Raw genomic sequence first — 23,780 nt, forward strand, 5'->3', positions numbered from 1 at the left:
TTTTTTTTCCTGCTGTAAATTTCACCTGTTCTTCACACAGCGTTGCATTTCACAGCGTGACGTGAATCTGCCACAGTCGCTCTTGTCCAAAGGCGGCAGTGCGTGACTTGTAGCCTATTGTGCGAGGTGGTGGGAGAGGTGTTTTTGAAGTGGCCAAGAAGGATGTCGTTATTGTTGGCAAATTGGTCTGTGGCGAATGTAACCGCGGAGCATGAAGGCATCTCGCGTGCAGCGCTGTTGTTGTGCTGATGGGAACAAAGATTCAGACGCACTCCGTCACTGTACTTCTGATTTTTTTTCATAATTTATTACTTTTCTTAATGAAAAGACAAAATTAATCTGCACATACAAAAGAAGCAAAAAGTATAAAAAGAATCACAAAAAATGCACTAATTACACGTTCACGTGAGTACAGAGCATACACGCATGCTGATGAGGCTTGGCTGTGAGCTGCAGGTCTAATGCAGTGTCTCTCTCTCACGGTGTCTCTCTCCCAGGACGGGTGGAGTCTGGTGGACTCCAGCGGAGCTCTGCGGCTCCCTCTCTATACCGCCTGGCTGGAGCTCAATAAGAAGGAGGTAACCTCTGACCTCTAGCTTAGTCCCCAACTGGGCTTTTTTTCCCCTTCGCCTGGGTCTCATTTAGTCAACACTCTGCTTCTAGTACAGTCCACTGGACTAACTCTGTCACTTGGCTCTGGTCTAGTCTCCACTGTAGAAAATGCTGTCGTAGATGGTGTGGTTTTGGTTTGTTGTTTGGCTGTTGAAGGCTTTGACCTGGCTTTTCTGTTAGACTTCTTTATGAAGTCATGCATCACTTTTAAGACCATTTTTTTTCTTCTAATATTTAGTTAAATCGTAACATTTTTACATGTTTGCTAGCGGTCTGCTTCTTCACTGCTTTTGTGGACACTTGCTTCTTTGCATGATATTACCGCAACGTGCCAATAACAATGTGTCACTGGTGGAAGGGATGATTATTACGCCATCCCTGTGTTTGTCCATAAACACAAGGGGGACCCACGAGTCATAACATTGCTCCACAGTATTCTTTCAACACTCTATAAATAAGTTAGCTAATATATGTCATGCATCAGTTTGTGAAGACTTGAATTGAACATTGAGGCCATCGGCTCCTTGTAAAAATTGGATGTCAAAAAAGGGATGGATCTGAAGAAAATGAGGGAATTGCATCCACAGACACTAGTGACTTCTCAGTCACAAGGTAGTTACCCCATAAAGCGTGTATACAGCATTTAATGAGGTCATAAATCTGGTGAGAAGTTGGGTCATTTTCTTATAAAACACAGGAGGCCAAGCTGAAGGTTGGCATGGTGGAAGAGGACAGCTCAGGCTAGACACAAAGTTAGAGAGGCGATGGATGGTGGCTATATTGGACGAATGATGTTGAAGATGGAGCTGCCAGGCAGAAGGAAAAGAGGAAGACCAAAGAGAATATACATGTAGTGAAGGAGGACGTGCAGAGCGTAGGTGTGACATAAGAGGATGCTATGGACAAGGTAAAATACAGGGAGATGATCCACTCGACCTCTAAGTGGAGCTGCCGGAAACTGTAGAAGACTGTCTAGTTAGACTTTCAGTTCATTTTTAAGCAGTTGCCATTTCCTGACTATTTAAATGAGTTCTGCTTGTGTCATTTTTCAGACTTGGAAACTTTGTTCACTAGAAAACTTAAATCTCAAGGGATGAAAAATTAAGGCAAGACTAAAGTACCAAATATTGTGCTTCCTCCAGTGGCCACTTGGCTCCAAAATACTCAAAAAATGATCAACACGCACACCCAGGTCCAAAACATTTTCATTTCATAAAATACAGGAACTTATAAACATAAGGACTTACAAACAAAATCTATACCTGTTTAGGTTTTGTTGAAGCTTCAAATTAGGAGCTTGTTTTCTTTGTAGGGTGATCGGTATGCTGCCTAAAGGCTTCATATCCACTAATTCAAGTCACTGAAGGCTGTCTTCTTAAAAGACTTTTGATGGAATTATCTGACAAATAGTGTGCCTTCAGTTTGTACTTCAGTTTAGGTGAGTGCATTCTTGCATTTTATTAGTATAATACTTAGGTTGAGCTATAAATCATCTCTGTTTTGAACCCACACAGTTTGTGGCTAAAGCTAGCTAACCTTGATTAGCGTTAGCTGGTATTTTAGTACTCGTGTAAATATGCTAACACCAAGCTCCAAGAAACCCAACATGGGTTTAAAGTTAAGGTTTCAAACCACATTGAGGCTAAAGTTAAAGCTTCAACATGTGGATTTTAGAAACTGGTGGTTGACATCGTCATGGGAACGGCCATCTTTAAAATACAATCTATGCTTCTGTAGCTGTAAACTCACATGGTACAGTTGATGCGTACGCTCATGTCTTTCCATGGTTCAGTCTAGCTTTATGTATTGACAACACGTTCTCACTCCCAAACCATAACATTTTACGCTAGGTGACAAATCGTCAACATATTACGTTTTCGGCTACCCACCACGTTCCTAAATGACGACCTCGGAAAAATGAGGAAATATGAGAACCGTATGGACTCAATCTACACATGTTCGCTCTTTTTCTTCAAATCACTTAGAAACACGCTATTTAACATCATTAAAGTCCTGGTTAAGTTCAGGAAAAAGGTTATGGTTAGGGCTAGGGATAAGGTTAGGTTTAGGGCTGGAATACAGGGCTGGAACGTCTATTACCGCGGGAGCGTCATTGCACTGGATTTCGCCCATAACCCGCCACGTACCATAAGAACGCCGAAGGTCTCCTTTCGCGTTCCTCAGGAACGCCGCGGGACGTAACAAAACGTCGGCATGTTACGGGAGTGAGAACGGGCTGGTATTGAGCCTCTTTTCTTCTTTTCTCAAAACAATATTTAGCACAAGTTGGTGGTATAAAAATACTCAAGTAAGTAAATAAAGTCAATGTCAGGGTTTTTCTTAGGGGTTCATTTTTATGTGTAACATCTGATTAAAAGGTTTTTGCTTTGTCGTTTTGGTAGGCACTAACATTGTCATGATATTCAGTTTTATGATAATACTCAGAAACATACTGCCCAGGGCTAAGGGAGTCTCCTCATGCAGCACTTGTATCTTTTTCTGCTCCACTGCTCCGCTTGCCTGGAGAGTCTACTTCTTACAAATACCTAAACAGTGCATAAGCAGAAAGGACACAGTTACAGCGCTGTTGCTCATCATCTGTCAGTTCTCATTGCCTTCCTATATAAGCATTCACTCAGGTGAAATAAACACGCTCGAGTCTAGGCAGGCAGGCAGACAAACAGGTGGGTAGACACCCACTGAGCAGTGGCTGTGTTTTCCTTGGCAACATCAGAGTGGCAGGTCAAAACTTTAGGCTTAGGCTCTGGTAATGATAACAGATGGTAAATATCATCATGAGCTTGCACGCTTCTGTTTAGATTGTCATCTAACTTCAAATGCTATCATTAATCACCTGTTGTGTCGCTCAAAGATTTGCCCTCAGAATGAAATAGTAGTGAGAAGTTAGATGAATGCAGTACATTTGCAATTTATTGGGTTGGGTTTGTTTTGTGCAGAGTTAGCGGTCAGTAGGAACAGTGGATTGTGTGTTTTGGACTGTGGAGATACAGTAACTACACCTTTCTGTCTTATGTCTGCTTTTTTTGCACCTTCTCCAATTTTTGACATTCCTTCCTAACTCTGCTGCGATGTGAAATATTGTGTGTGTGTGTGTGTGGGTGTTACTAAGGGGAGGAAATTTCACACACCTCACCTAGCATGACCTAAACCTCTTATTAACTGTGCAAAAGACAATGATTCAGTGGAATTTTTTGTGGGGAGGTGGGTATAAAAGTAGAAAGAGAGAAAGAGAAAATCCACACAGTTTATAGCTGCTCTGCCCTCCCTGCAGTAAAATATTCTCCTCGTCCTGTCTTGCCTCTCGGCCTCCTCATTCTTCTCCCTGCGTCTCTTTATCTCTTCTGTGATCCCCGTCAGATCCGGCTTTTAGTGCACCATTAGGTTTTTTTCCTGCAAAACATTAAGGATCATCAGGGTTGATGCTAATCGCTTTATGCTGTGAGCTCTGCGAGGCCCTTTAGACAACAATTAGATGGTCGCTGTGCAGCAGCAGCTCCTACCTCAGAGGCCAGATTCAAACCTCTGTGTCACATGATCATAATTAGCCAAAGTCTGGTTGAAGATGCAACAAAAAATAGGATTTTTACTAATTGCATATGTAGAGTCCTAAAGTTGTGTATGTAAGTAAGTAATGTAAAAGAAGAGCAAAAGTTTATTATTATTAATTAAGCAAAAGAAGACAAAGAGCCAAAGCCTGCCTATGAACCGTGCTTCCACCAAGGTCAACTTTAAAAAATAAAGTGATCAAGATTTGTGCCAAAATTTCCTCAGGTTCTCCTTTTGCCCATCCTCCATCCTCCACCAGAAATTTCACGATTCCAGTTGTAGTAGTTTTGCATTAGCTTGCTGACAAAGAGGCAGACAAAAGGCGCCTATGACATACCTCAAGCATTACAACATGCAGATAAAACACATCATTCAGAAGGTAATGCCATTGATGTCAGCATACCGGCTGTTTGACTTTGCCAACTAGGGGGAAGGAATTTTCTCGAGAGGGTCCAAACAGGATAAAGTTACTCTTGCGTCCGCTTATGTGTCGTCTGCATGTTGGTTGTGCCTCTTGAAAGCCTCGAGCCAACAATGGCTGCTGTCCGTCTGTTACACTGACAGATAGATTGAAGCTGTGAGACGATGGGGATGGTAGTAACATATATTCTTGAACATGGTACATTGTAGCCTCGTGTAAAGTGTGTGTGTGTTCACACTTCTAGGTTTACACAGCCACAGGGCAGGTGAGGTAATGTGGACATGATAGAGTTTGTTGCTGCCAGAGAGAAGGTGGGATACTCGAGCCCGTGCGTGACATGATCGAAAATCACTTCACTTCACTCACAAACACAAACACCAGAGTTGGTTTTGGTTCTGTGCCCGTCTTTATTTTGGCTCCAGCCTTTTCCCTGATTAAAACCAGCGGCTACTTTATGAAAATAAAAACACGCTTGGTCCTATTTTGTAGTTTGCACAGTTTTAACCGCAAGCACCAAAAACCATCAAGGGCACATTTTCAGGCATCCATTTTCATCCAGTCATCAGAGTAACAATGGCGTTTCCTCAGGCGACTGCAAATAAAATAAAAGACTGCGCGCTCTCCTTCCTTTATGATCCCAGTGAACTATGTGGACGTTTGCAGCGCTGCTCACCGCTTCCTGCATCGCTCCCGCACGCACGAGCTCGCCACTCGCTCACTCAATGTGCACTCCTGTAAACGCATTCTGCAGACATCCTTTCCATACTCCCTGAGCACATCCGTGAACAAGGACATAATCACCACTTCTGTCCTGCCCACTCAACACACACATACACACACTTTCAGGCTGCTTGTTGCTCATTGTGACAGTGTTTAAGGTGTTTTCTGGGTCAGTCATTGAGCTACATGTAACAGTCTGTGCAGCATTGCTCTTTATCCTGGCCGCGGGGCTGGCTAAGTTATCATGTCGGCTTTGACAGACAGGCGCGTAATAATGGAGTTGTCAGTGTGTTCGTCTGTGTTGGTGGGAGGAAAACGGTGTGTGGGCTTGAAAGTGTCCCCCTCACACACACACACAGTGTACACTTTTTCTGCATTTTTGCCTAAGCTAGAACTTTGTGTGTAACCGTGCGTGTGCTCGCGCAACGCGGGTTTTCGGCCAATCACCTCACGCCCTCCGCCCTCCTCGTCTTTGTGGCAAGCCGTGGGGATCAAGTGCGTTGCCATGGCTGCAGCAAGCCCATCACCCCTGGAGACGACACCTTAGAGAGAGGGAATCTTCAACGGCCCGAGTCAGGCGGAAGGTAAATGAGAGCCTCTCATGGGGCCCCTCAAAGCGAGGGCCAAGTGCACTTTAAAAGAAAGGGTCAGAGAGAAGCCTGAAACAGCTCATGTTTGAAGCTAACAGGCACACTTAGTGTTCAGTTATAGACATTGCAACATTTTACAGCAATTTAAATGGGAATTCATAAAAACAAAAGTAGCAGCACAAACTGATTTTGCATCTGCGTAAACTCTAAAACTTCGACAGATGACAGACTTCGGCGCAACTAGTAGACTATTTTTGATCAGATGTTGGGCTGTTTATGCCGTACAGACATGACAACTCTGCCAGTAGGGATCCACAGATACATCCATAGACACTGTAAAAGGTAGATGTAACTTCTGGATCTGAAAAGTGAATACACAAAGATGTAAACTGTCCGTTAGTTTACTGGACGACAGTGCTGAGCAGAAGGTGGGGACAGAAGTGTGTGTGTGTGTTATTGGAGGGGTGGGTGCCACATATAGCGGCCCAGGGCAGACTCCAGTAAGGCCCTTCAGTGCACGGTGAGCTATAGTGGCGCCCAAACTGCATCCTCTTAATGACTTTTATAGAAGACTTCATATTGAATGCAATCCTAATTACATTTTTTTAAATTTATGGTCAATCCAAGGACAAGTCTTTAAAATCTTTAGCCAATGAGCGTGCAGATTCACACCCTCGTCATCACATTCAGTATCCAATCACCAAAGATGGCTACGGAGACCAAAATGCGCTTGAGCGTGGGAGTTTATGGCGAGTGGCTGACTTGTGGGGCCTTTGTCAGCCCCGAGTCTGCTGCTTCTGGGGCAATCAGTGAAGTCTGAAGTCTTATTCAGCAGAATATAGGAAAATATGTTTATTTAAAGGAATTTCTGGTGATCTGGAAACAGTCTTGTTGCTCAAAGCTCTGTTAACAAAAACGGATGTTTTTGATATCTCCGGGATACACGACCAACGTTCGTTCACTCTTTCTGCTTGGCTTCGTTTAAACCTTAAACTGATGCTTACACATCACACACACAGTATGCATCGCTGACCCATATCTTTAGCTCGTGATCAGCTTTACATGAATTAGCAGAGTCTTAGTTTTAGCTGCAAGTTTGCATTACACAGTGACAAAAACAGTCACGTATTAAAGCACGTACACTTTGACTCTGTGTGTGTCGATGTTTCTTTACGCTCTCAGTATCACACACACACACACACACACACACACACACACACACACACACACACACACACACACACACACACACACTCCAAGTAAATGTAGTGTACATTATACCATGTGAGTTTACTGTGTGATCAGCACCTGTAACAGCTGCAAGAGTCAGCTTCTTCTTCTTCTTCTTCTTCTTCTCCTTCTTCTTCTTCTCCTCCTTCTCCTCCTCCTTCTCCTCCTCCTTCTTCTTCTTCTCCTTCTTCTTCTTCTTCTTCTGCTTCTCCTCCTTCTTCTCCTCCTCCTTCTTCTTCTTCTCCTTCTTCTTCTTCTCCTTCTCCTCCTTCTTCTTCTCCTCCTTCTTCTCCTCCTCCTCCTTCTTCTCCTCCTCTTCTTCTCCTTCTTCTCCTTCTTCTCCTCCTTCTTCTTCTTCTCCTTCTTCTCCTCCTTCTTCTCCTCCTCCTTCTTCTCCTCCTCCTCTTCTTCTTCTTCTCCTTCTCCTCCTTCTTCTCCTCCTCCTTCTTCTTCTCCTCCTTCTTCTTCTTCTCCTCCTCCTTCTCCTCCTTCTCCTCCTCCTCTTCTTCTTCTTCTCCTCCTCTTCTTCTTCTTCTTCTCCTCCTTCTCCTCCTCCTCTTCTTCTTCTTCTCCTCCTCCTTTTTCTCCTCCTTCTCCTCCTCCTCCTCCTCCTCCTTCTCCTTCTTCTTCTTCTCCTCCTTCTTCTCCTCCTCCTCTTCTTCTTCTTCTTCTTCTTCTTCTTCTTCTTCTTCTTCTCCTCCTTTTTCTCCTCCTTCTCCTCCTCCTCTTCTTCTCCTCCTCCTCCTTCTTCTTCTTCTCCTCCTCCTCCTCCTCTTCTTCTTCTCCTCCTCCTCCTCCTCCCAGCTTTGTTGTTTTTTCCCTGCTTTTATTTCACCATCCACTGAAATCTAAAGAGATGCTGATAAGACATTAATCAGAGTAGCTGCAGGTCAAGAACCTTCTGTTTCACCCTTTAAAGGCTTTTCTCCAGCACTGCTCCCACGCTTGCTCATATTTACATTGTTTAATCATTAGTTTCTTTTTTTTAAATCTCATTTTATCTAAAGTGCTCGAGGGAGGAAAGCGGATCATTTCTACTTCTCCTTCCTTGTTTTTTTAATTTATTTTTTTATTTTTGATCAAATCTGGATGCGATCAACTCTAGATTTTATAAAGGTCCAGATCTAAAAATATGTGTGTATGTGGATCATTTAAACCTAGCTCTGTTTAGCTTCTTCTAACACTGTGCTAACACTTTCTGTGTCAAACTCATTTCTCATCATAGAGCCCACTTTGATCTTCAGTGGGCCGGACCAGTGAAACTTCCCCTTGTGTCAATGTAAAGATTTTTAATGACACATTTGATCCCTGAAATATCTCAGTATAAGAAAAAGAAGTGCCGTATCATCAGTGAAAAAAACCCTGCTATTTAATTGTTTCTCTATTCCTTGGTGTGAAATGAATGGCCATGGTGGAGTAAGAAAAGTTGTAAAATATAGTTAAAAGCCCCAAATTTATCTCTTCCTTCATATTTTCCAAATTTGTCCAGTGGACCGGATTGGAGTTTTCACCTGGCTAATTCTGGCCCTCATGCCTTATGTTTGACAACCCTGTTCTACAGCTTAGAAAGCCACATGTTGCTCTTATTTTCCTCTGGAGTCCAGTGGTGCCCCTAATCACAAATGGCCCACAGGGGACATTTTTGTGCATATTTCACAGCGGGGTTAAGCAGTAAAGGTCCTCGTTATTATCAGGGTCAAATCTGCCACGAGCCTGTCAAGCACGTACTTTGTGTCTTAACTCCTTCATCTGAGTGGTGCTATGAAGCAGTGCAGCGTCTCATCACGGGCTGCCGACATGTCCGCTCAGGAGGAACAGTCCGACTTACGTAACTTACTAATGACGTTGACATTTGAAGATTTTCAGCGATAAAGCATCGCGCTCAGCCGGCAAGAGGTTCATATTTGGAGTTTGTGGGGTGTCACCTGCCTACAGTGAGCTTAGTGAGCCTGGGTTTTGTTCAGACGGTGAGGAACAAAAGCAGGACCCACGATTTCAATCACATATTTTCCTCTTGGTCTTACATTTTTGTGATTCGGGTTTCAGACTCGGCTCAAGCTGTTTGAGCCAAACCACCTAATTATTTGGGAGGGGAGAATTTAATCATGTGGTAGCATCCACCCGGTCTGTTGTCACCCAGAGGCTCAAATTTAGAAACCTGAAGGCAATAGCCTTGTTTTAAAGTCAACGAACTGAAGCGACGGTCAGATTTGACAAGATTATTTCACTGGTTTTCATGGGAAAAGTAGCCACAAACAAGAGTTTGTTGCAGCAGGCTGTGAACGTGTTTATTTTGCTGTTAAATTGGCCAGATCCAAGCGGCCAATCAAGGAACTGCTGTCTCCATTTTTTGGCACATGTGCTCGTTTTTCATGTTCATTTTTCAGACGTTAAGGTTGCTGCTTGTTGTGTGGAGAAAAGGAAAGTAAAACCTGTTAAGACACGTCCTTGGACTCTGGAGAATTTTGATGTCGTTTTCACTGTTCGTTCATATCGATTCACTCTATGAATCCTAGACGGGCAAAAATGAGAGAATTCATCCGTGATGCCTTGCTCAACCGTGCCCGATACGCCCGATAAGGCCTCGTGCTTTCTGTCTGCACTCAGCTGTTTATCTGTCTGTGTCTCTGTGTGTATGTGTGCACGACGTTTCCACCTAAAGCCTGTACAAATGAGATTACACGTGAAAGAGAAAGAAAACAGCAGCGGTGTCAGACGTGCCATGCTTCCTGTTTTTCTTATTGAAAGTGTGAAAGTGTCTTTTGTAGAATCTGTGGAAATGGGGCATTTTGAAGGGAGTGGCCCTGATCAAAAAAACCCTCCCTGTGGGTTTGAGTTATGCCTGGACCGGAGCCCACCTGAGCCAAAATAGAAGACAGTGCTGCTCAGTTTTTGCCCGTCTGCCATTTTCTCCTTTGTCTCTTTTCTCTGGACTTCCTTTTTTTTGTCCTTTGCCATTTTCCCCCCCTCTCTGTTCTTATGTTTCCTGTATCAGCCCCACCAGTATCTCATTACTCTACACCGATTAATGTAGCAGAGAATACACACACACACATTTTCTTTCTATCTGTGCCTCCTCATCTCTTCTATTGCATTAATTTTTCATCTTAAAATAATGCAGAGTCATACGTAACCATAACGTAAACCCTGATACCACAGTGTTGTGAATAAATACTTGATCCCTGCTCTCAGAGTTTTGAGGGGGTGTTTTGCTCTCCTTCAGTTCCCCGGATGTTTCAGGCTCTTTGATGTAGTTTCTCTGATTCCCAGCCCTATTGCTAAGTGGTTAGAAAGCCTCTCTTGCTATTGTTCAGCCTGTCAGCCTTATGTAAACTGTATATAAACACAGCTCCACGATCAGATCTCAGAGCTTCAGTGCCGCCGTCTTTATGCACTGCAGAAATATAGCATAACCCTAGTAGAGATAGCAGAGTGACATAACTTATGACTCCATCTGCTGTAAGGCACTCAACACAAGACAAGAAAATACATTTGTAAAGAATTTGAAATAAATCTCAGCTTTAACCATGAATGCACTTCCTTTTTCTTCCTCTTTTGGGTTTTAACTCTGCTCCTGTTCCAAAGCTGCTATTGTTAGGGAAATGCTCCATTGAACTTTGCTCTCAGGTTCGATATTAGAAACTCGAAAGCGATTTTGTGGCCTGATTTTCTAAGCCGAGCCACATTTTCTAAGATCAGCGCTCGTCGGCCACGGGCCTTGATGGAAGAATTAGGCTACTTTGTAATCATTAGGTGCGAGCTAATGCACAATGGGCTTTTTTGTCACCTTAAGCCCAGAGAGGCCTGAGCGCCGCCGCTAAAGTCAGCTAGACGTTGTTTGTGTAGCGCTGACCCGCGCCGATCCTGCCAGATTTCTAACATTGTGTGAAAAGAAACAAAGAAAGAAATCGAGCATTAAACGTTTTAACCAAATTCAGTCAGCTGAGGCAATTTACTGTAACAAAGCACCCTCACGCAGGGAATAAGATACAGTTAGCGGGAACTCTCGAATCCCCGCTATCATTCTTAAATGCCGATGAATGATCGTGATCTGTGTTTCATTCTGTGTTTCAGCCTAAAATGGTGAGCGTGGGGAACCCTTTCGGACCGTCCGGAGAAAAAGTGGCTATGGTCGCCATTGACGATTGTGACATATCCATGGCGATCCGCTTCGGAAAGCAGATCGGGAACTACTCCTGCGCCGCGCAGGGTACCCAGATTGGACAGAAGAAGTAAGAGGGAAGCTCTTTCACTAACTTTCTTTTCTTTCTTTTCTCTCTGGACCTCTTCCCACACACATTCACTCAAACTAGTCAGACTAATGAGGGAACGTGTTGCGCCTCGGGGGCTACGCCAAATCGCCTTCATTACACAACTCACATTCTGCCATCTTCTCCCGCTTTTATCTCCTAATCTCCGCGCTCATCCGTGTGGTCTCTCTGCTGTCAGACAACCAAAAGCTCATCTCAGCGCAGGCTTTACAGGATTAACTGTGTGTTTATTACACACTCATCAATTTATATTTTTACAGTGTGCCTTTTCTTTTGGAAAGCTTGCATGCTGAGGCCCATTTACTTTGTAGAGGGTGGGGACTGAAAGGGAGCGAGAGAGAAAGCTTCAAAGGGGAGCTAATGAGCTTACATACTTTCAGGAACTTGTTGCACCGGTCACAGACGCTGAGAGGCGTTTTGAGGATGCTTTAATTTGATCACGCTGGAATAATTAGACCGCTGCGTCTTATGTGGTGGAAAGTGGCGAGAGCTTGAGAGGTTTCGCTTTCGAAGCTGTCTTGACAGAATCCAGAGTGTGGCTTAAGCTGCACAGTGAGTCCTGTTGAGGCAGAAAAACATGACTCCACTGACACAACTGTAGAGTGCTGGGTGGGATTTCCCAATAATATTTCTTGCTGTAAATTTCTGGGAAAAAACCCCAACAAATTTATGAAAAAGAAACCTTTGGGATTTAAAGACTAGTTTAATACATCCTACAAGTCTGTATTGACACTGGAGTCTCTGTACTGGGTATCTTTTCACAAATATCCATAACACGGATTCCTTCAATACTTCAGAAAAAAAATCAAAACCCATTAACTCTACTGCTACATATTTATATTAATATTTATACAAATAAATTCTGGATCATAGCTGTAAGTTGAACTTCGGGCTTTTGAGTGTCTGACACTGTGGTTTTTGCATTCTTGTGTATTTAAATAAAAGAACAAAATGAAAATCTGAACTTTCTAGATAACTTTAAGACATCACCCAAGAGCGCTGAAGTTTATGGCGGAAAGTTGGTTCAAAGAAGCCTGCAGATTTCTGCTGATTTGCTGAACGTCTAGATCAGTGGTCCCCAACCCCCGGGCCTCGGACCGGTACCGGTCTGTGAGTCGTTTGGTACCGGGCCGCGAGAGTTGAGGCTCAGATGTGAAATGTATGGTTTTCAGGGTTTTTATCGGTTTTCAGCGTTATTTTGTTATCGTTTTTATCGTTAACTTGGTTTTCCTTGGTCTTTTCACGTGTGTTATGAATAAATCTTCTTTTTTTCGGTACCGGTAATAGTTTTATTTTGTTGTATTTATCCGCGACACCTTAAAGGCCAGTCCGTGAAAATATTGTCGGGCATAAACCGGTCCGTGGCGCAAATAAGGTTGGGGACCGCTGGTCTAGAAGATTCATGGTTTGAGCCCTTCATGTTCCCAGCCAGGCGATCTTATTTAGACCAGCGGTCCCCAACCTTTTTTTGCACCACAGACCGGTTTAATGTCAGGCAGTATTTGCACAGAACGGGCTTTAAATAAATACAACAAAATAAAATGATACGACCAAGACAAAAACGGTGGTATTTTGTAAATATAATAATAAACGAGAATTCGCTGTGTAATTGTGTAACTTTATTAGCAGCGTCCTCCTGAAATGAGAGTAACATCCTCCTCTCTGCCCCTTAATGCTCTCTGGTCGCTATGGTAACGCGTAAATATTTCATTCAAAATAAGCCACACAACTACAACGCGGGAAAAGACCCAGGGTAAACAGAGTTAACGATAAAAACCCTGAAAACCATAGATTTCACACCCGAGCCTCAACTCTCGCGGCCCGGTACCAAATGACTCACGGGCCGGTACCAGTCCAGTTGGGATCCGCTGATTTAGACCGTAAGAACAAAATACACATTTAATGTCCCACGTAAATGTCTTTAGGCCTTTGATTTTGATGGTTTCAGAAGCTCTGGGTGTAAGCGGCTTCATATATGACCAAGTAAGCTAAATCTTGTTGCCTTTTAGCTGCTTTGTGACGGCTTTTGAAAACAATAACCTTTAACCAGAAATACCGATCATAGTGAAGGTGAATGAGGCAGCAGCTAAAACACCAAAGCCAAAACGACACTCTTTAACTCCATTTATTAAAAGTAAGTGAAAAAGATCACAAAAGACCCACTTTGAAGATTTTGCAGTTATGATCTGTCTCATTCATGGTCTGTCTGCATCTTCTTGCAGATCACTGGACTTGACAGGGCCGCTGTTACTGGGTGGGGTTCCCAACCTGCCAGAGGATTTCCCAGTCAGGAACAGGAACTTTGTAGGCTGCATGAGAAACTTGCGCATCGACAGCAAACCCATCGACATGGGCAGCTTCATTGCTAACAACGGCACCACAGAAGGTTAAGATGTTCCCTCTGCAGCGTTTCTATCCTCGCTCATTTCTGGACTTTTAAAGCTGTCATCAAAAACGAAGCTTAAATTTTATTTACTTTTATATGCTCAGGGTGTCCAGCAAAGAAAGACTTTTGCACAAATGGTGTGTGTCAAAACGGAGGCACGTGCGTCAGCAAGTGGAACACTTACATCTGCGACTGCCCTACTGGTTACGGTGGCAAGAACTGTGAGCAAGGTAAGAAATGTGTGTGGGTGATTTGGTTCGTTTTTTAGCAAAAGTGGAAAGTGTGTTTGGGGAATCCAGTGTAAAATAAATCCATTGTGCTTCCTTATGAGTTTGCAAAATCAATCAAATATATTATTGCATTCATAGACAGACGTGTTTCTGGCCAAAGGTGCAAGTGCCCGCTTGCTCATCTGTGTGTGTGTGTACGTACATTTGTTTACCTATTTCCAGGAAATGGTGTGTGTTTGGGGGATCACATGGGATAAGGAGCATTTTCTTTGACTCAGCGTGACTCACGCAGCCTCTATTCACCAGAATCACTCACCACAGCCTTAGGTGTGGAGTTTTCGGACAAAAGATCAAACTTTGGCTCTGAGTCACTTATCAAAACCCAGACTCACAGATTGAAATGAAAGATAAACACACACTCACCTGGGGCTGTGAAAATTTCAATCTTGCGTGCTCTTACTGATTAATCTGTGATGTGATGGTAGGTTTTCAGTTTAAAAAGTCCAATGAGAGCTGTGGTGGAATTAATCATTAGCCAATCAGCACCATGGGCGGGCCTAAAGATGTTGCTAAACACTGTCAAGCTGAACACTTCCAATGGGGAAAATTGGATTGTAGGGGTTTTTTGGAAGCCTCTCAAAGTTTACTTCACTACTACCACTAATTTGCATGGCTGTGTGTGCACGAGACTGAGGCATTAACCCTTTAAAGCCGGTCAGAGCGGCACGCTCTGTTTTGCGTAACTATTTTTAAATCCCTGTAGAACCAGATTCGAGTAATCTAGCGCAATAATCTTTTTTTCATATTCATTCATATTCATTCATTTTCAAGAATTTTTTTCATATGAAACCAGAGGAGTTGTACTTACATCTTATGCCATCAGCTTGTCCTCGGTCACGGTTTCCTTCCACATATTGCTTTGCAAAAATTGCATAAAAAGCGCTTGCAGCAACAAAAACATAACATTCCAGAAACACGCGTTGCCGATCTGATCAGCTGTTCATAATACTTCCCACATTGAAACAGACATCGGCGCGAACGATCGCATGTCCGCCATTACCTGCCCGAAAACGGAAGTGACGTCATTTTCGCGGAAAATGTAGTTTTTTACTTGTAGGCCTTGAAAGCCTATACTGGTGTTTTTATAAGTCATGTTTGACTCTATGCTTTTCTGAATACTTTCTGGGATGCTTAGAACTCGAATTGCACTGCTGGAAATAGTTTATTTTGATGCACATGCTGCTTTCTTTGCAAATTTGCATCATAGGATTGTTTTTCGTTTTTCCTGCAGTATATAAAAATTGGTGTATCTCACAAATAAAACTATGAAGACACTCAAAATAAATTTCCTGTTGTTGTAAACTATTTTTTGCAACTTTTTTTGTATTTACAGTTTTGAGGAATAAACCTCTTAAATTTCTACAAGTAGAAATATATGTTAAAAAAAACAAAAACGATTTTCAATTTCTTTGTAGTTTATTGCACGTTTTTGCAATTAATGTAGTTACTATGCACTTAATGCATATATATTATTAAAATATGGGCTATAACAGTTGTATTGATGTATAGCAACTTGAAATGCTCCCAAAAATGGCACTACAGCATGTAAAAATATAATATAAGCTCTGGCGGACTTGGTTCTATGGTAGGTCTTAAAGGGTTAAGGCACAAACACTGGTCACTAGTGGCTAATTAGCACTCATCCTTGGAAATTCATTAGAGTAAACACACAGTGTCAGACTGAAGATGGAAATAAAGTGTAACAGATTTCAAATTTCTGTGTGATATCAGCTCTACTGATCGCAAAGCTGTCTTTGATGCCTCCTCAGCCAACATGTGACTAGTGGCTTATGTTATAATGGAAAAAGTACATGTAAATAGCTGGGTAATCAGAGTACACGGATAACAATATTGAATGATAAAGTGTAAGGTAATGGTTTTGTTAAGGGTATCTTGATATCCACATCTCTATCTGCCAACAGCTATTATTATTAATGCTCCATAACCCCTCTCGTGTTCTTATATAAAAAGTTGAATCTTTGAATCCTTGCTTCAGGGCGAGTTCCAAACAATGTGTAAAGGTGTGAATACCTATCCTCGCCCTCTCGTCTATGAGGTAGCCGCCCAGTCAGTGCCAGGCCCTAGTATCCTGTATCTGAACTGGGCCGGGATCATAGCAAGCCGGGAAGAGGTTTTGGCTGCTAGGCTGCTTGTTGACACATTTGGTTTGAGGCTTCACACACTTCGCTGCCACATGAGAAACGCGAGATTTTGTTGCTGTGGAGCCAAAATCGTCAAGACTAGACCGACACAAAGAGACAGAATCTCCCTGGTAGTCACCCACTTGGCTTGGTTTTGTTTGATTCTGATACCAACTACTGGACTTTGCTGTTTTTGTGTGTGTGTATTTTTTAAGAAATTTAACCCGTCCCTAGACCTGGTTCAATTGCTCTAATGTGCATTCGCTATCATTCCACAGACTGTTTGTAAAAGATGGCGGTAGCAATTGCAATGACTTCTGCAGCCAGAGGTGATCATATTTGGATTACAAGATGGAGTGCAATGCACAGACAGAAAATGCCTCAGATACATAGATGTTTTTTGTTCTAAAAGGCTGATGGGGTATCATCGTTTGAGAATGCAATAACTGGAGAACGAGGTGTCATAGGAGCTTCAAATTGATACCGTAGGAGCATCTACTAAAAATCTCTGACAAAGTCAAATCTCAGTGACCCCGACCTAAAGGTCAGAATAAGTTTTCTGAAAAACACGTAAATGCAATAAGTTGAGAAGGTGATGTAGGTGTCTACTAGGAGGCTAACAGTGACAATGAACAGTCTTGAGTCCACAGCATAATGACCATAATAAGAATCTGTATGGAGAATATGAATGGGATTTTTACTTCAAGAACCTCACTATTTTTATCAGATAAATATATAATAGAAACCATCAACAAGTCCATTTCAGCAACTCGTATTAGCTGAAGTTTTATCTTTATCTCTAGCTTTTATCTGGTTCCAACACCGCTTGTGACTCCAGAAGCTGTCCAGACTAAAATATCTTAATGTATTTAAACTCTACTACTGTAAGTGTTTTAGGACTTAAAGTCAATTCTGATAGGTACTCATGGTCCGTAGAGGCTAACTTTTTCTGTGACATTTTAGCTAGCACCATTAAGTCAAACTCTGGGTTAGCCTACATAACACTTTTAGAACTAATTAGCATGGATTAGCATGCTAACAGATGCATGCTAATTATTTTTTTTCTTTTAGTTCTGTTAACATATTAGAATACCAACATTCATTTCACTTAGACCACCGTCATAGCATGGCTGTAGACTATGGGGGTGTCCAAATTCATGGGCTGCATCCTCCTGAGGCCGCATTTGTAGACCGATTACGTCACAGCGACGCGCCGAAGGCTGTCCAAATTCGTAGACTCCTCCGAATGCATCCGACAAATGCGTCCTCCTTTTCCCCGAATTTGACGGATGGGTCGGGTGTGTCCTTCGCGGCCCACCATATCCCAGAATTCATAGCGTGGCCCAGCCAAACTCCAGTTTCCGGCAATGGCGGCCGCTACTAAGTTTTAAAATTACTCTTATTAATCTTTCTGGGTCACAAAATAAACTTTTAACATATTTTCAGGCGAGAATGTGGGAGTCTAAATTTCTGCTCGGTTTATCAAGATGTCGCATATTTGCAAAAGTGCTTCGACGTTTTCGGAGACGTCTGTTAATCACCAGCTCGATAGCTAACCGGGAGCTCGAGGGTCACTAGAGCCGCAGAGAACGGCACAACTCCCGGCACATCATTTTCAGATCACCGCGGACTTTCGCTACTCAGGTTAAACGTAATATATAAGTCACTTAGACAAGCTAAAAATGTTATTGTTGGGCTTTTTTTGGTGTTTTATTTGTTCATGAGTAAATCGGTTTGGGTGACATTAAAGTTATTAGATTGGATTAGATAAAATAAAATAAAATAAAATAAAATAAAACTTTATTAATCCCCTGGGTGGGTTCCTCCTTGGTTTTCACACAGCTGAATAAACATCAAACAGAAAAACGATTAAACAGAAGTGTGAGATGGCCGAGAATTTACGCCAGTGAAGAGGGTTTTTTTAGTTCGCGGAGGACTAAGCTTCAGCAAAGGAGACTAAAGTCACGATAGTTACCTGCTACCATGAACAAATAAATGCTTTGTCTCATAATTACAGCTTTTGTGTATCTGTGAATGCTTCAGTTGAAGTATGTAGCCCGGGGATCAGAGAACATAGCTGAGGGTTACACAGGTGGAAACACTGCGTGCCCTACTGAGATCAACCCCCAGGAGAGCAGACAGCTCGAGGACATTGTTTGCTTACTCAGCATCAAATTAGAGCTTAGATAAAAACTCACATCTGCAGGAGTTTAATTAGACTTTAAGAATTCTTTTTAACTATGCTCATGGAAGAATTTTTTTGGGGAAGTAATCTTTTATTTTCCAGAATAAAGTAGTAATTATATGACATGCTGGAACGTAAATGCTGGAAAAAACTCATCATTTCAACACTGCAACCAAAATATAGAAGTAAAAGAACTAAAGCAACTGCGTGTTTTAAATGACATCTAAAAATAGACAAATACACAAATAAGAAAAAAAGGTGTAAAGCTAAAAAGAACCCAAAAAACTACAGAAAAGTCATTGCTGCTAGGGGTGGGTTTTGATAATCGATTCATCGATTAAAATCGATTCTGGCTTGGATAACGTGATATCGATTGATTAAAATCCTGAATCAATTTTTTAATATAAATTTATTTTGCCCGAAATGCCAGAATCTCAGTTTCGACAACCACCAAACAGCTAAGACAGTAAATGAGAGCAGGAACACGGATTCTGCACAAAGACGTAAACACAAAGCACGGACCCGCCGACGGATCAGAATCAGTGAGATGTCGCCTTTCTCACCCGACGGCACGGACACGGTCGGGGCTGAAAGCAGACATCTCGCTGATTCCGATGTTTCAGCGGGTCCGCGCTTTGTGTTTACGCCCTTTTTGCGCTGATTCTAAAGCTGTTAGTTTTATCTCTCTCCAAACAATATTGACCGAACCAGCAGCAAAAAAGATCCAAACTATGCTTCACATAAACATCGTCATGAATTCCCTCTGACTTTTGCTGTTTTGCTTCCATCACGATAAAATCACACGTCATGCACAGCTCTCTCTCTCTCCCTCTCTCTGTACCTCAAGAACAGTTTTCTTCATTATTCACTTGCTTTTTACGCACAAGACTACCGTTGTTTACAGCGCTGTCGGCCGCTGTTTTTTTTCCCTTTTACTTACTTCCGAAAAGAAAACCTAATTTTTGCCGTTCAATACTGAACAAATTTAAACTTTTTTAAAATTATGCAAAATGCAAAACGCTCAGCCATGTCTCTAATAAAACCGCTGTAACTTCAGAGGTAACGTTCATATGTTGATTAATGGTTTTCTTTCGTTTTTGATGTACTGCAGAATATTTTTATAAAATCCCAGGCCAGGAAAATCACCTTCATGTTTTTCTGTGTTTTATCTTCAGCTATTTTGACACAAGGGCCATCTGCTGTGATGCTCACACCTTTGATAAAGTCTTGCGAGTGTCAGCTTCCTTTTTATAGATACAAAAATATGTAAATGTACTGATCTGAATTATAATATTTCTGACTGTCTGAGGCAAAATTTCCCAGATTCAAATCGAATCGTGGATCGAATCGATTCGGGAACTTGTGAATCGGAATCGAATCGATTCTAGAAATCAGTGACGATACCCAGCCTTAATTGCTGCTATTTACCTATGGTTGCTATGTACAGCCACAGAAAATGTTTTCTTATGCTTAATGCTGCGTTGATTCATATGTAGTTCCTACAGTTCTCATCTGACTTTTAAACACATTTACCTCAAACACTAATGTGTTTGTGCGTACGACCTGATTCTCGTCCCTCCCAGTGATGCCATCACCTCAGTTCTTTGGCGGAGAGGCACTGGTGTCTTGGAGCAACCCGGACATCACTGTTGCTGTTCCCTGGTATATTGGCCTAATGTTCCGCACCCGGCGTCCTGCTGGCACCCTGATGCAGGTCAACGCTGGGCCTTCCTCTACCATCAACCTCATGGTAAGAAGCATTGTTGGAAAAATTGTCACCCCCAGCAGTTTGCAATTTAAGCTTGTATACAGGTTCTAGACTACCTCTAAAATGAGTGGGAAGTTCTCAGTTTCTGCACCCCCTCCCCCCTTTCCAGGTGAGTGAGCAGCGGGTCCATATGGAAGTGTTGCTGAGGCACCAATTGGTGGCATCGCTGAGCTTTCCTCAAGTGCGTGTCAATGACGGGGAGTGGCACCACTTGCTGATTGAACTGAAAAGCATCAAAGATGGCAAGGAAATCAAATACATGGCAGCCGTCTCTCTGGACTACGGCATGTATGAGGTACAGGGCGACTTACTTTAGAGATGATAAAGGTAGTCAAGAAAGGTTGTATTCATTTTAATTATTGTCTTATTTTTAAGCAGAAGTCAGTCGAGATCGGCAATGACCTCCCAGGCCTCAAGCTGCAAACTCTTCATGTTGGAGGTTTGCCCGGGGAGAGAAACGATGTCATCAAAGGATTTGTTGGCTGCATACAGGTGGGTGGGCGTGCACTTCGAATGTCGCATTTTATTTCTTCTTCAACCTTCTTTCCTGATCGTCTCCCTCATGAATGTGTGCTATCCACTAGGGTGTGCGTATGGGTGAGACATCCAACAACGTGGCCAATGTGAACATGGCTCAGGGCCTGAAGATCCGTGTGGAAAACGGCTGTGATCTGGCTGACCCGTGCGACTCCAACATCTGCCCTGAGAATAGCCAGTGCATTGACGACTGGAGCACACACACCTGTGCTTGCGACCCAGGTAAGATGCAAAAGCAAAAAAACATACATAAGTTGGTCGAGAGAGCTCAATACATTGCCTCTTAAGAAAGGTGTGTGAACGTAAACATCTGTATTTCACGCCTTTAAGCTTGAATTCAGTTCTTGTTTGTCTGTCTTTCCTTCAGGCTACTTTGGGAAAGATTGCATGGACGCTTGTAAGCTCAACCCCTGCGAGCACGTTTCCACGTGCGTCCGGAAACCAAGCTCCTCCCACGGCTACACCTGCGAATGTGGACAAAATTACTACGGCCAGTACTGTGAAAACAAGTAAGGTTTCTTTCTGAGGGCAAGCAGGGAGAAGGGTTTTCTTGCACACCACATGTACAACTTGTATAACGCCACTGGAGCAATGCAGGCTCCAGGTCTGACACTTCCATTGGCTCTGGTGAATTGAGATGGTAATAAAATGTTAATAACATGGAATCAATTTGCTAGCAGACTGAAAGCAGACCTGTGTGCGAGACACAATATCCAGATGTTATAAACAAACCAGACTAAAAATGGATATTGCCTCCCACAAAGACAAAGCTCATTAATCCTCTTTGGTTCACTGAGGTTTCTTTCTCATTCTGTATTGTTGCCGGTCCTTCAGGGGAGTTTTATTAGTCAGTAATCCGAGCCTGACAGTGTGTTTGGGTGCCTGCGAGTGAGAGAGGGACAGATCAGCCATTTATTTGGGAATTAGTCGAGCAGTGGTGTAAGCATTTCTGCAAAGTAGCCAGCCCCGATCGAGAATCACTCATTTCCCTGTGAACCCTGTCCCCTATGACACGCATCACTTCCTCTCTTAAGCAGGATGTGGGATTCCCCCTGAATGCTTGACTGCTCCTCCACAGGTGTTTAGTCTTTGCTTCCCTCATCCTGCCGCTCTTCCTCCGTCGGATCGCATTGCACCAGCAGAGATCGCATCTCGAGGAAGAAAAAGAAAGTCCGTGTGTGTCTGAGTGACCGGCTTAAAAGTGTAGAGGAAGTTTACTGTAGATTTGTTTATTTGGTGATAAACTGAAGAGATAATCGACCGTTTGTTGGATTGTAGGCGCTGATACCGAGTCAGCAGCGTGTCACAACCAGATCACGCAGTGCGTGGCTTTTTAGAAAAGCTACTTTGAGCCACACCCTGGTCACAGGGGTCACCATAGCAGGTAGATTTAGTTTGATTTGGGAGCGTTTTACAGCAGATGCTCTTCCTGATGCAACCCCAAAGGGGATTTGTGTCTCTAACTGGAACCAGACTGGTACCAGATCTCGACCAGGCAAAACCCAGTACAGGAAGGTCTGGAGCTGGCTCTCTGTTTAAAAAGTCTCTGATCCTATGAGTATTCTCCAGTAGCTTGGATGGAGCCGGGGAGGAGACTCTATCAATCCTACTACCACTGAAGACGTGGTTGCAGAGGGTGCCCTCTGGTCAAGCCCCGCCCCTGACCCTTTGAGTAATGTTACAATAATACACAGGTTTTCACCTTTAGTGTTTCACAAGGGTTAAAAAGGGAATGTCCACAATTTAGACTTTTTGACTCCAGTATATTTTATTAAAGTTTAGCCGGAGCAAAGCAAAAGTCAAATCAAATAACAATAATCACATAATCAAATCACTTGAATTATACTTATCAAGTTAACCTGCTATGAGCTAATGCTGATCTTGAGAGAAAAGAGGTTGAGGAGAGAAGGGCACGCCTTGGCCATGACACCCTTATCTCTGTTCCGTGTAATTGTACTTTGCAGTGTGCGTTTGATTTTGACATCTACTGTTGTCTTTAATGGCAGAGTGGAAGAGAAATGTCACGATGGCTGGTGGGGCAGTCCCATGTGTGGACCGTGTAACTGTGACACAAGCAGAGGATTTCATAAAAGCTGTAACAAGACCACCGGGGAGTGCCGCTGCAAGGTAAAGGAGGTTTTTAGTTCATATTAGCAGCAAATTCATGTAATATTCAAAGTCTCCTTCCTGCTCAGTGATGTGTGTCTTCTCTCCCAAACCTCCTGCAGGATAATCACTATCGTCCAGAGGGAGAGGACTCTTGTTACCCCTGCGACTGTTTCCCTATAGGCTCTGAGTCTCGAACCTGCGACCCCATCACTGGGCAGTGTCCCTGCAAGGGAGGAGTTATCGGTCGTCAGTGCAACCAGTGCGATAATCCCTTCGCTGAAGTCACTCCCACTGGATGCGAAGGTATGTGAAAGAAATATTTGAGAAGGTAGAAATATCATTGATTAATTAGCCTTTATAAAAGAGTACACTTCAACTTCTGTGAATACGGATTAAAAATTAACAAGTCAGGATGCAATATAGATAGACATTTATTGAGTCCCATAGAAGCCCATGAATAATTAACTGTGTAAGAAAAGGGACGCCATGAAGGTCAGGTCAGAATAACTAAAGGGGACAGTAATAAAAGGTCATTTCAAAAGTCGGGGGCATTCTAACTCGCTGTTCTCGGTTCACAAACTGGGTCCGGCTCCTTCAACAAAGCGTCAAAAAGAGACAAATGGTGTCGCTCACATCTGCTGGTGCTGCAGTCGAGCTAACTTTGCATCTTTGTCACCACTCAGTCATGCAGAAGAGGCAAGTCTGGCTCAGTGGCTAACTTGGCACCGGTACTGCACACACACAATACAGTAGAGATGAACAGAAGACAAAGCCGCAAAGTCCCCCAACAGAAAATGAATGTCAGTGTGCTTACTGTTTGACCTAATAGGAAGCCTTTTGGAGGCTGAGAACGTGCTTGGACTTTTAAAGGACATGAAACCCTAATCCATGGTCTGAGTATTGTTGTTTAGCCAAAATGTTGGATTTAGTGCGTTTTTTCAGATTCATAAGAC

The 23,780-nt window shown here is 42.9% G+C and overlaps 1 protein-coding gene across 9 annotated transcripts in view; it reads left to right on the top strand.

Annotated features, from left to right (window-relative positions):
- The window catches only part of celsr1a (cadherin EGF LAG seven-pass G-type receptor 1a), a 106,306-nt gene that overhangs the window by 59,716 nt on the left and 22,810 nt on the right, over nt 1–23,780 (top strand). For 5 of the 9 annotated variants that reach the window (XM_087830312.1, XM_087830309.1, XM_087830313.1 and 2 more), the window contains exons 7-16: nt 11,215–11,372; nt 13,634–13,797; nt 13,902–14,027; nt 19,997–20,163; nt 20,291–20,476; nt 20,557–20,673; nt 20,766–20,940; nt 21,086–21,227; nt 22,725–22,845; nt 22,947–23,130. In XM_087830312.1, the coding sequence (XP_087686438.1) occupies nt 11,215–11,372; nt 13,634–13,797; nt 13,902–14,027; nt 19,997–20,163; nt 20,291–20,476; nt 20,557–20,673; nt 20,766–20,940; nt 21,086–21,227; nt 22,725–22,845; nt 22,947–23,130 (1,540 nt within the window). Of the gene's footprint in view, nt 1–497; nt 579–11,214; nt 11,373–13,633; nt 13,798–13,901; nt 14,028–19,996; nt 20,164–20,290; nt 20,477–20,556; nt 20,674–20,765; nt 20,941–21,085; nt 21,228–22,724; nt 22,846–22,946; nt 23,131–23,780 lie in introns of all 9 variants that reach the window. The other 4 variants (XM_087830316.1, XM_087830315.1, XM_087830310.1 and 1 more) reach the window with 2 other exon arrangements.

The sequence above is a fragment of the Neolamprologus brichardi genome, chromosome 17 (genome assembly GCF_056152115.1).
Source record: "Neolamprologus brichardi isolate AB-2024 chromosome 17, ASM5615211v1, whole genome shotgun sequence".
Taxonomy (NCBI): domain Eukaryota; kingdom Metazoa; phylum Chordata; class Actinopteri; order Cichliformes; family Cichlidae; genus Neolamprologus; species Neolamprologus brichardi.